The following is a 12493-nucleotide window of genomic DNA, read 5'->3' on the forward strand; positions in this document are numbered from 1 at the left end:
CTTCTGAAGAAGTAAACCGCTGTCCAATCAAATCGTTGTTCATGCAATCGAACAAGTAGTAGTCCGAAGGAGCAACGTCTGGTGAATACGGCGGGTGGGGTAAAACTTCCCATCCGACATTTTCTAAATAGGTTTTGACCGGTTTTGCGACATATGGGCGAGCGTTATCATGTTGAACAATAAGTTTATCATGTCTGTTCTCCCATTCTGGTCGTGTTCTGGCCAGAGCTTGCTTCAAACGCATTAATTGTCGTCGATAACGTTCTCCATTCATAGTTTCACCCGGTTGCAGCAGCTCATAGTACACCACACCTTTCATATCCCACCATATGCACAGCATAACCTTTGCACAGTGAATATCTCGTTTTGGTTGTGATGGACCTGGTTCACCTGGTTTCACCCAGGCCTTTTTTCGTTTAGGGTTCTCGTAATGGATCCACTTCTCATCACCCGTAATAATTCGATGCAGAAACCCCTTTCTGCTCTGTCGTTGAAGCAGCAATTCGCAAATGGTTTTTCGTCTTTCAACGTCTCTGTCTTTCAATTCATGTGGAACCCAATGCGACATCTTTTGAATCATTCCCATGGCTTTCAAGCGTTTGGAGACTGTTGTTTGATCAACGCCTAATGCTGCTGCAAGTTGTTCCTGCGTTTGACACGAATCCTGCTCGAGCAATGCTGTCAATTCTTCGTCTTGAAATTTTTTGGCTGTCCAGCTCGCTCTTGGTCTGCCAAGCCGAAATCACCACTTCTAAACCGTGCAAACCACTTCTGACACGTTCGCTCAGCTAGAGCATGGTCACCATACACTTCCACCAAAATACGATGACTTTCAGTCGCACTTTTCTGCATGTTAAAGGAATGCAGCAGGACACCCCGCAAAAACACTTTATCAGGCACAAATTGCGCCATGTTCACTTAACTACAAACTGGTGTTGTTGACGCTTTAATCCACTGCCCTATACTACGAACGATACGCGATGACAGGGGTTTGCAACACATGTGTGGATACACGGAACTGTGGGACGCTCCGTTCGTTGTGCCATCTCTTGTCCACCCGCACGAATTAATTCCTAGACCATATATATATTTATATTTATATTTCCAACGTTGTTCGGAAATTCTCGACCCGCTGCAAGATAGTCTTCCGATCAGAAACATATTCATTACGTGGGATAGCAAAGTTCAGGCAAAAAGCTCTTTGCACTGTAATCACAGAACTGCTGCTCGTCCAACAAAAACATTCCAACTGTGTACGCCCTATGAGTTGCTGACTAAATTATAATGACAATTAAAAACGGCAGGAGAGTGGAAGCGGCGATCCCCACTTCTTTTGCCCCTCCTCTGACAACGCTAAAGGGGATCAAAAGGGGGGAGAGATTTTATTTGATACCATTGACAATAATTGTATATTGTTGAGTCATTTCAACATACAATAGAACAGAGCAATTCAAATCAGGACAAAGTAATTTCAGATTGTTTTCAATACTATTTTATATTTTTGAATGACTAAGTTTCTATCTGCAATACTTTTTGGGGTATTATCCTTTAAAATGTGGGAGATTGTTTTGGGTCACCCTGTACTATGTAAATCTTTATATCAGAAAATAATATATATATATATATATATATATATATATATATATATATATATATATATATATATATATATATACGTTTAAATGTATTGACATCATATGAATTCAAAGTTAGATTTGATCTCTGTTAAGATTCTTCATCCCGGCGAAATTAAAATACCGCTAATTTTACAGTAATTATGTGATATCTTCAAATAGATAAAAGATAATTGAAATATGGAACAAGAGCGCCCTAGACAATATTATTTTGCATGAGGTACCGTTACCACAAGACACCTAATAGCTTTCCGTTTTCAGCCGTTTAGAAACGCGAAAATAAATGCCGATTTTCAAAATGGCTCGAAATCGAAAGCAGATAAGTGAGTCATGATAACGGTTTGTCACGTAAAATGATATTGTCTAGGGCGCTCTTGTTCCACATTTCGATTATCTTTTATCTATTTGAAGATATCACATAATTACTGTAAAATTAGCGGTATTTTAATTTCGCCGGGATGAAGACTCTTAAGCTATTTTGGATCAGTATGTGTGTTTGTAGCGTAGTTGACCGGGCTATGTGGCCATTGTGAAGCATCCTCCTTACGTTAGATTTAAAGATTTGAAAAAAAAAAAAAAAAAAAAAATTCGTAATGACAATTATATGCCCGCATTAGTATTTCAGTGGTGTATTCGTTCATCGTGTTTCCTTACGTTGTATATAGTCATGTTTGCAGGCTCGTATTTATATATTGTGCGCCCCTGTGCTTTAAACAATTTGTCGCCCCACGCACAAACTTATCAAACAAGGAAAGAAGACCTGTTTTTGCAAACAAACCAGCTCTTGTTGAGTAGTAGTTTAGGTATTACAAGTTACAAATGTTACAACGTCGTTTTAAATGGCCTAATTCTCTCAATGATGATTATGGTGTGGTGTTCCACCCGAAAATAGATGTTTGACCCGAAGGTCCCTGGGTAAAGTGAACCCATGGTAGTTTGCCATTGCCTTCCATGAGATGATGATGACGTACTAAGGACGGAACCTACAACTTAACTTGGGATCCGAATCACTTGTGTCCCCACCGGGAATCGAACCCAGGACCTCTGTATTACAAGGCAACAAGTTTAACCATTCATCCATTTGGGAAACATTTTCTCAATTCTGACATATAATTTATTCATGTAGGACCTTATTTACTGATCGGAGAAGATGCATTCTATTAATTCGTAATCAACTGTTATGTCATTTTTATATTTCATAATTTCACTTGAATTATGATTGAATTTCTTAAATATTTAAATAATAATTAAATAATAACATGGAGGCATTTTAAAAATAATTGAAAACGGCCAATATTACAGTTGGATTCATAGTTTTTGGGGTCGCAGAGATAAATAGTAACAGTTTTAATCCAATTCAACTTCAAGGTCATACTACACTTCCCAGGGAGGGAGCGAGATTTTAAAAGTAATGGAAAACGACAGATAGTGTTGAATTCATAGTTTTCGAGGTGGCAAAGTTTAACGATATCGGTTTTTATGATGTTCAAGTTCACCCTCACCCCTTGGGGTCGGGGTGGGAATGACTTTTTTTTTTTTTTAATAATGAAATAAGCTAGCTAATTAGTAACTATCGTAATTAGAACGAATTAAACCATTAACATATTTTCTCGCGCTTGCGCGGGACTCTGCGGGTTTCTAGTTTTAAATATTACTTTGTTTTAAATCTTAAAAGAAAAGTCCAAAATGTTGTCTCTCCTAAATTCTGCCGCCCTGTGCTCGAGCACAGAATAGCACTTACCTAAATACGGGCCTGATGTTTCAATAATAATAAAAAAAAAGTGTACTAAATGAAACTTCCTTTTTTTCCTCCAGAAAATGAAAGATTATTCAACGCTTAAAAGAAATACTCAGTACACCTTGGCGCAGAAGATTGGTAAAAGAAGCATTTGGCTACTATCTCTAGGAAGAAATGCAATAGCTGTAATTCTGGGTTGCGTTATTGCCTATATACTTGATGTCTATGGAAAAGAACCATTTAAGTTAACAGGTAAAGTTTTTTTTCTTTTTTTCTTAAATTCGTAATACAATAGACTCCTTAAAACTCTGCACTTGATAATGCGACAGTCCGAATAACTCGTTTACACCCTGGCAGGGCGGAAAAGCCCGCGCGCAGATCTGTTGAAGGTCATTGCCGGATATTTTTCTGAGGTTTGTCATATCAGGTAAATTAGTGTACAGTGTGTATTCATTAATTTTCATGTTCATGTATAGTAAAGGCTCTTTGACTTCATAAAGTACGTACATTTCCTTTGTTTAAGGGTAATTGGGCTGTTTATTCTCTGTTGTATTCTCAAGCACACAATACATACAAGTACAGTATTGTATTTTCTAAAGAAACACTCGTACTTATTGTTTTTTTTTAACCCAATTCCCGATAACCTGGCATTTTCACAAACTCGGTCACCTTTTGGTCCACATTAGGCAGAGTTTTCGGGACTCCACTGTAACATGGGAACTTAGGGCATTAGGCGTAGAATATAAAAAGAAAGAAAAACAAATATTGACTGTTCTATATACAATCATTGATGATTACAGTATTAACGGGAAGAGACTTGCTTTCGAACATAAGTATTAAGGATAAATTCATACTAAATCAATCAATGATAGTTGCTGACTAAATTTTTATTATTTTATGATTTTCGTACACGAAGTTCTACTGTACTTAGAGAATTAAAAACAAGCATTTATTCATGTTTTAGATGTTTTAGTTTTATTTTGAGCGTAGCATGGAGGGCTGCAGCGCCGAAAACTTTGTGATGGGCTCCCTGTACACTTAATTTTAGGTAAAATACATTATTTACTCTACCTTGTTTTCTTCATAAGTGCTTCTGATATTTATTATTTTATTACACCCTTTGTCGATCAACCTTGTGTGCTTTACGATGGGGTATCATAAAGTTTTAATTATCATAGTAAAAAAGAAAAAAAAAAATCAGGATACAGGGATTGTTGTTAACTCCTCTCTACGTAGACACCACATAGATTTACACATTTCTTCCAGCGTCCCTTCACTTTACGAATTCCGTCATTTTAGAAGTCTGCACATTGTGCTTTAAATCACTTTTCCACCTTATGAATGACGTCATCTGTGTGATTAAAATGGCGACCACGCAACGGATTCTTCATTTGGGGAAACAAGAAAAAAATCACTGGGTGCGAGGTCGGGAGAATAAGGCGGATGCTGCAATACCTACAAGACAACACGCCCTTGCTTTATCGACAGAAACTTGAAATGAGTGAGCTGGTGCTTCTGAAAAGGTGTCAGCAAACGAGGAACCCAGTGCGCAGATAGTATAGACATGTGAAGTTTGTCATGGACAATTTTCCACACACTACTATAATTGAGACCAGTCTCATTCATAATCGTTTGGATGGTTACACGTCTGTCTTCGAGGATTAAACACTCCACTTTCTTCACAGTGGCCGCATCGTCCGTCAGGGACGGTTTTCCAGGTCATGGAGCGTCTGTGAAGGACATACGACCAGTTTGGAATTTCCTTTTCCACCTTACCATGGTGTCATAAAATGGGAGTCACCACCATACACAGTCTTCATCTCGTCATGAATTTGTCTGGCATTATTACTCTTTAAATGCAGGAACTTTATCGCACTGCGGGCCTCAATCTTATCCATCTTGCACTTTGGTCACTTTTGGCTCACCCTGTAAAAATAATAATAATAATAATAATCAACAACAACAACAACAACAACTACTACTACTATTTCTTCTTCTTCTTCTTCTTCTTTCCTTAACATCATGCACATAAAAACCAAACAACACCGACAAAATGGCATCATCGTATCTTAATAACTTCCTGGTGATAGTTAGAACTTTACGATACCCCCTCTTTTTTTTTTTTTTTTTTTTTTTTTTTTTTTTTTTTTTTCTTCACAGGTGTCATTTTATTACATTTCACACGGTCTCTCAGTACTGGCTCGCACTTTCCAAACTTCAACGTGAGCAATATGTCCGAACAGTGAAACATATTGATCGTTAATACTCTGCATAATGCTTTCCTTATGCCAAGATTCCATTGAACCTTATGGCATTTTTTCTATTTTATTTTATTTTTTTTTAAATTTTTATTTATATTTATTTATTTATTTTGTTTATTTATTTCTTCACTATTATTGACTTTACAGGTATGTTTTATGCTTAAATTACATCCGTACCAGTATCCGTACTGTATCTTTCTGATTATGACATCACCTACCTGCAAGTTCCTAACTTTGTCAGCCCTATTTCCAGTCGCTACCTATATTTATTTATATCTTATTGTTTATTATTATTTTCAGGTGATATCAAAGCGGGCTTCCCATCATTTGATCTTCCACCGTTCTGGACCGAACACAATAATGTGACGTACACTTTCACAGAGATGTGTCAAGAACTTGGATCATCGATTGCTGTAATTCCGTTAATATCCGTTCTGGAGAGCGTTGCTATTGCCAAAGCTTTCTGTAAGTACTTAGTAAGTTCATTACCGTCAAAGTTTAGCATATTCGAAAAGGTGATACAAGTAATTTAGTAAACGAAGTTTCTTTTGTTTTAAAAAATGAAATGAAATCTTTAATTTAACGTCACCCTCTGTGCCCTTTGAAATGTCACTTTCTTTTAGTCATAACTAGATTTCCCATTGCTGTACAATTTTGTTTGTTTCCTTTCCTACCTGCTTTCCTAGACGCGTTGTCTTTTGATGCTATAATCTGCCTGACGAAGAGGCTAAAGAAGTATGCTTTATATTGAAACGATCACAGCCATACCCATCCAATGATTCTTATGAAACTCTCTTGATGTCTAGCCAGAGAGAAGGAGCAAACTTCTAGAGCCTGGTCGGATACTTTAAGGAGGAGGGGAGAGTGAAATTCACGCATTGTGATATGCAACTCTTTCACGACATACCAGTACTTCCTTGACTGGCGTATTCACTTGATCTGTTGTCGATTGATATGGCTCGTGATTCCCCAGTACTCGCACATCGGAGAACTCCCCAGCTATAAAATTGATTTACTTTGGCTGTGTGTTGCAGTTTATTTCTTCCCATAGCTCAGAAGACATCCAAGGTCTCGTTGTCCCTGTGTCTCATCTTGGACATCTATAATGGATCTACTGACTTCTGGACTTTATGCTAGACTTTCGCGGCTATGAATTCTTTCACACTTGTACACCCCGCAGCAAAAAACCTGCAACATGAGCATGTAAGTTTATTGTGAAACTACGCCTAACAGCCCAGGGAATCAACATAGTGTCTAAGTGACACAAATAACGCCAGAAGAAACATCCGGGTCCTCCCCTTCACACTTATTTTGGAGCAAAAGACTTCGTCGTTTCACAATAAACTTACATCCTCATGTTGCAGGTCTTTTGCTGCGGACTGTCTGCCACATTTAAGGCTTCTATGTCTTCTTCGTAGTGACCCATCAGTGTAGAAAAATACACAATACGAAAAGTCACTTCTGAAATAGCTGTCGAAAAAATGATATGAGTGTTTGCCGAAAACTAAAGGAAAATAAAAATCATGACGTTAGCTTAAGATAAGGTAGGATTGAAAACCTGAGGCTTTCAAAATCAATAAGTTTAACGTCCCACGTTAACCTTTTTAGCATAAAGGGAAACGATGATTAAAGTAAGTGGACGATAATAGAAGAATTGGTGGAATGAAAAAGTAGGAGGAAACGGAAGTACCCGAGAAAAGCCACGGGCACAATATTGTCCACCACAAACTTACTCAGCATGGGGTCGAACCAGGGACACCACGCACTAGAGGTAAGCGCTCTACCACTGAGCCACCGTGCCCCCCCCCCCCCTCTTCCTGAGGGTTACAGAATGTGATATGAAACATTAGCGAAGATTGGTAACGCTTGGCTAAAAACGAATGGCTTAAAGGAAGGGTGTCCGGAATATAAAAGTCTGATGTGTTTTTTAGTCTATTGGTTTATATGGAAGGTTACGTTTTCTGTTTTTTCTCTCTCTCTCTCTCTCTCTCTTAAAAAAAAGAAAAAAACTTATAATTCGATTTAGTTTTTTTTTTTTTTTTTTTTTTTTTGTCAAATCTGTTTGCATTTCTCTTACTTTGTGAAAATTAAATTTTGTTTTATATGATTTTTTTTATATTTAATAATCAAATGTTAATTTAAGTGATACTAAATTTATAAATATTGCAAATTCATTTTGAAAAAGCAATGAACTTTTAACTAGTTTTGAAGAAGAAGTCAACAATATCACAGACGCTCATCAATATCATTGTTAAACTTCTGTCCGTGATTTTACTTTTAGTTCAGTATTCTTCGAAGGACATTCAACGAACAGCGAAAGGAAATGGTGGATATTTCAAAACGAAATTCTGATTAATTAATGAATTCTTTGTCTGTAAAACTGCTTATGTAATTCTGTCTTTGAAATCGTTGCCAAGCACTAAAGTCAGCTAGCTTTCACAATTCAGCGTGTATTATCATGCATTGACAAATATGATAAAAGAAGTGGATTTCAGAGGTACACGTCTTTACGTATTTTACCACGAATACAGGAAGTTAAATAACCTCACCTCGAGTCGAGTATCAAAAACTACTTGGCTTTTCCAAAGTCATAGTAATACCGACGAAGACTTACGAGGAGGAACACTTTACTACTAATTGTGTACTATATCAAGCAACGATAAGATATGTATGTACACTCATGTCCAAAATTATTGTCGCATGTCTATAAATATGTTGTTGTAGGAATATAATATGATAACGAATTCGCCCGGTATTTCTTATAATGTTACTATGTGTATAATTGCCAAAGACATGTACGTGGCAAATTTCATGTCAAAAGAGCGGTAAATAAGAACAATAAAACGAAAATAAAACTTTCTTGTCCATTTAGCAACATTTTGTTTTACTCATTCTAATTTTCGTATTTATAATTCCTTTCTTATGAAATTTACCACAATTATACATTTCCTGATTATACACATAGTATAAGTATTAAAACTACCCTGCAAAATCATTATCAAATTATATTCTTACAAGAAGTCAGTTATAGATATGCGACAATCATTTTGGACATGAGTGTACCTGTTTCATATTTGTCAATGCCTAGTCATGAGTCAGTACTTGGGACGTTTCAAATAGACACTACTGAACTAAAATTACACACACTTAAAACATTCCCCACAAATCCTATTCTTTCATTTCAATAGAAAAGATTAATCATGAATATTGGTGTACGAAATTATTGATGTCTTAAGTTACTAAGAAAGTTGGTTATTGCTATGATACCTCTTGCATACGTCCTGTTCTGTGTAAATCATAGCATAACCACAATAATATCAGAGCTGGAAAATAACTGCCCAACTCATTTGAAAGAAAGAATTCCCCCGTACAACTCAATGAGCTTTAAAAAAAGTTTCTCAACACCGTTAACACAGGACTCAAGTGCCAGGAATAGATTTCTAATGTTACTAGTTAGGCAGTTATCCAGTGATTTAGAAAAAAGAAAGAAAAAAAAGACTAAAATGCTTTGAGATAACACTGAACTTTGAGTTAATTACAGATATTTTTCTTTTCTTCCAGCTAAAGGAAAAGCCATAGATGCCACACAGGAGTTAATAGCTCTGGGTGCTTGCAATTTTTGTGGATCCTTTGTGCGTTCCTTCCCAGTGACAGGCTCTTTTACAAGAACTGCTGTTAATAACGCTAGTGGCGTGTGTACTCCTTTGGGTGGAGCGGTTACAGGTAACGTATTGTTTTCACATTCGAAATATTGTAATATGTACTTCCCTATACTTGTTACAGAATTTCTCAGCCAGTTTTGGTTGAAGTAATCCTTGAATGCCACCTATAACTTAGGGCTTTAAATAAATCTTATTATGAGTAAAAGTATAAGGTGCTTTCGTGTTGTCTTATATTGCTTAATGAACGTGAAAGTTGTCGGTCCACTGTGGGCCGTTTTTAAATCACAGGAAAGCAAAAATAGTTGCTTTCAGTCAGGAAACTCGAAACTAATTAGTTTCGAATTTATGTAAACTATAATAAAACACCGGCTTTTTTCTGTGTGTTTGTGTGTGTGTGTGTGTGCGCGCTTTGTATATCAGATTCGCATTACAGTCACAACCTAAGTTTAAAGGTAGGAGTTACTTCTGGTACTGGTAGGTATTTATTACATATGTGTACATGCTTAAAATTAATGTGGGGTTATAGTTGGTCTCACGTTATATTAAATATTATACGGTCATCCAAAACACACAGTGCATAAGACAAAATAAACATAAATTCCGCTCCATAATTAAACATAAATTTAAATTTCTACAACAAACGATTATAATATGTATATAGTAAATATTGTTTCCTATGTGTTGCGTCAAAGGTAACAATGTTCACTCTTTAGGTACAGTAGGGAGTTTCAAAAAGAATATCGGGGTTTTAAAGCTTTGTAGTATATATCACAATTAACTTACAATTATAAATAATAGATCAAACGAAAGAGCAACTCAGTTTTTGCTGCAGGTGTTCATTGTGATCACCATTCGTCATATGGCACGCACCGAGTCGATAGGCGAGAACGGACCATAAACTTTCCGCCGGAATATGGCACAAAACACATTCAATTTAAGAGAGTCTCGTTGCAATTGTACCATCTGGTGGGGATTTGCTGACCTCCAGATGCAAACACTATGAGTGTTCACATCGCCACTTAGGTGAAATGTCGATTCATCACTGAAGACGACATGATCCAGAAAATCTTCATTGTCGTGCAGCAAAATTTCATTTACAAAATTGGCACGTAAACCGTAGTCTATAGGCTTTAGAGCTTGTAGCAACTGCAAAGAATTAAGGACGTAGTTGTAGGTGTCTCCTTAAAATTCTTCATACAGATGGTTGACTGTAACTACAGATTCAGTGTTTGCAAAATTAAAACTTAAAAAGCTCTCTGCTCTCTAGTCGTCATCTTTGCTACCAGCGCTTTCTAACGGCAGACAGAGCAAACAGTGCATGCGCTTGCCTGCGTACAAAACAGTAAGTTAATTGTAATAAATACTTCAAAGCCTTAAAACCTCGTTGAAACACCCTGTATATTAGTGCGTTAATACACATACATTGATGTAGTATCACCATAATATGATTTAATGTACTATTCTTGCTAATGCTTAATCACCTATGTAATTATTATTTAATATCCACAAAGTTCATGTAGCCTACCGCTAATATCTGACGAGGTCAACAACCAATGATGGCAAATTAGGCTGTCCCACCTACAATCCATGTATATGGAGGATTCTGCTTGTATCTTTTGTCCAACTTCCAACAATTTCATGGATATTTACTTCTGTCAGCGACAGAGACATCAACACTCCTTGAAAAAATTAGCAACCGGTGACTTCTCTGATAGGTTTTACATTGATTCAATACAATTTGTACATTGCGTGCTCGTTGCCTGTAAGCTCCATTAATTCAATTTCTTTTTTTAAAGCGCCATTTGTAGTAATTTTGAAACTGTAATGTTGTTTTCCAGGTGTCCTAGTGCTGTTGGCTTTAAAAGTCTTGACTCCTTCTTTCTATTACATTCCGAAAGCAGTGTTGTCAGCCGTTATAGTTTGTGCAGTGCTGTTCATGGTTGAATATGAAGCTGTTCCACTTCTATGGAGGAGTAAAAGTAAGTATGATTTTTTTCTTTAATTATTGTCCTTTTTATCGTATTATGTATTACACAGTAGGACTTAAAGTATAATATTAAAAGGTATTTCCGTCAGTGTGCTCACCTAACGATGAAACTGTGAATTAGCGGTAGATTTCATGTACAGGGTTATTACAAATGATTGACCCGATTTCATAAATTCAGTGTAGCTTTATTATTAGACATATTGTCACAATATTTTGCAGATGTATTGAAAAACTCGAAATTTGTGTGTGTGTGTGTTTGTTTTTCAGGTTCGCTTTTGATTTCTGCCTCGAGATCGCAGCATTGAACGTTTATTCAAGATTGCGACAGCTGCAGAAAGCTTATGTTGTGCTTGAGTTCCATTCACATCAGTCTGTCCTAACAGTGCAGCGACACTTCCGAACAAAGTTCGACAAATATTCACCAACTGTCAAGTCCACTGGGCGATATTATGCACAGTTTATGGTCTCAGGATGCCTCACTTCCATCTCGATCTTCATGAAGTTCTAAACAGGAGATTGAAAAACCAATGGATCGGTCGTAGTGCGGATGATGATAAGCAATTCCTGTTATGGCCTCCATGCTCTACGGACCTAACCCCATGCAATTTGTGTGTGTGTGTGTGGGGGGGGTTATGTGAAAGATACAGTGTTTAGGCCTCATTTGCCAATAAACCTAACAGAACTCAAGAGCTCGCATCAACAGTGCTTTTTCTGCACCTGTCACCATCTTGAATAAATGCTCACTGCTGCGCTCTCGTGGCAGAAATCAGAAGCGAATCTGCAACACAAACAAATTTTGAGTTTTTGAATATGTCTTCAAAGTTTTGTGACAATATGTCCAATAAAGTTACAGTGAATTTATGAAATCGGGTCAATTATTTGTAATAACCCTGTATATGAAACTAGAATAAGCCTTAAATTTCGTTATCAAACCTTGAAAATCAAGAAAATTTTCAAATTAATAATAACAAAAATAAACTTACTAGGAGCCACACCGGGCGGTTTTTATTATCGTTGTACGGTCAATAAAAGTTATTTTTATAAACTTTCCGAACGTAAAATTGGAAAATTTTGGACCATAAATCAGTGAAAAAGCCTTGAATTCAGCCTTGAATTCGATTACTTAGGTTTGAGTGGAAATCCTGTCTGTTAACAAATGGATGGCGCATATGATGCATTGTATATGATGATTCCAGCGTCAGCTGATTCTG

General features: G+C 36.7%; 2 protein-coding genes across 4 annotated transcripts in view; one reads left to right on the plus strand and one right to left on the minus strand.

Moving 5' to 3' along the window:
* The window catches only part of LOC145664959 (sodium-independent sulfate anion transporter-like), a 398697-nt gene that overhangs the window by 364836 nt on the left and 21368 nt on the right, over window positions 1-12493 (minus strand). The gene's annotated exons all lie outside the window — the stretch shown is intronic.
* LOC145664957 (sodium-independent sulfate anion transporter-like) overlaps window positions 1-12493 on the plus strand; it is a 106700-nt gene that overhangs the window by 63826 nt on the left and 30381 nt on the right. For all 3 annotated transcript variants that reach the window (XM_081732096.1, XM_081732094.1, XM_081732095.1), the window contains exons 5-8: window positions 3450-3624; window positions 5934-6098; window positions 9195-9356; window positions 11134-11274. In XM_081732096.1, coding sequence (XP_081588222.1) covers window positions 3450-3624; window positions 5934-6098; window positions 9195-9356; window positions 11134-11274 — 643 coding nt within the window. The remainder of the gene's footprint in view (window positions 1-3449; window positions 3625-5933; window positions 6099-9194; window positions 9357-11133; window positions 11275-12493) is intronic.

Source organism: Thermobia domestica, chromosome 11, assembly GCF_964235325.1.
Source record: "Thermobia domestica chromosome 11, izTheDome1.hap1.1, whole genome shotgun sequence".
Taxonomy (NCBI): domain Eukaryota; kingdom Metazoa; phylum Arthropoda; class Insecta; order Zygentoma; family Lepismatidae; genus Thermobia; species Thermobia domestica.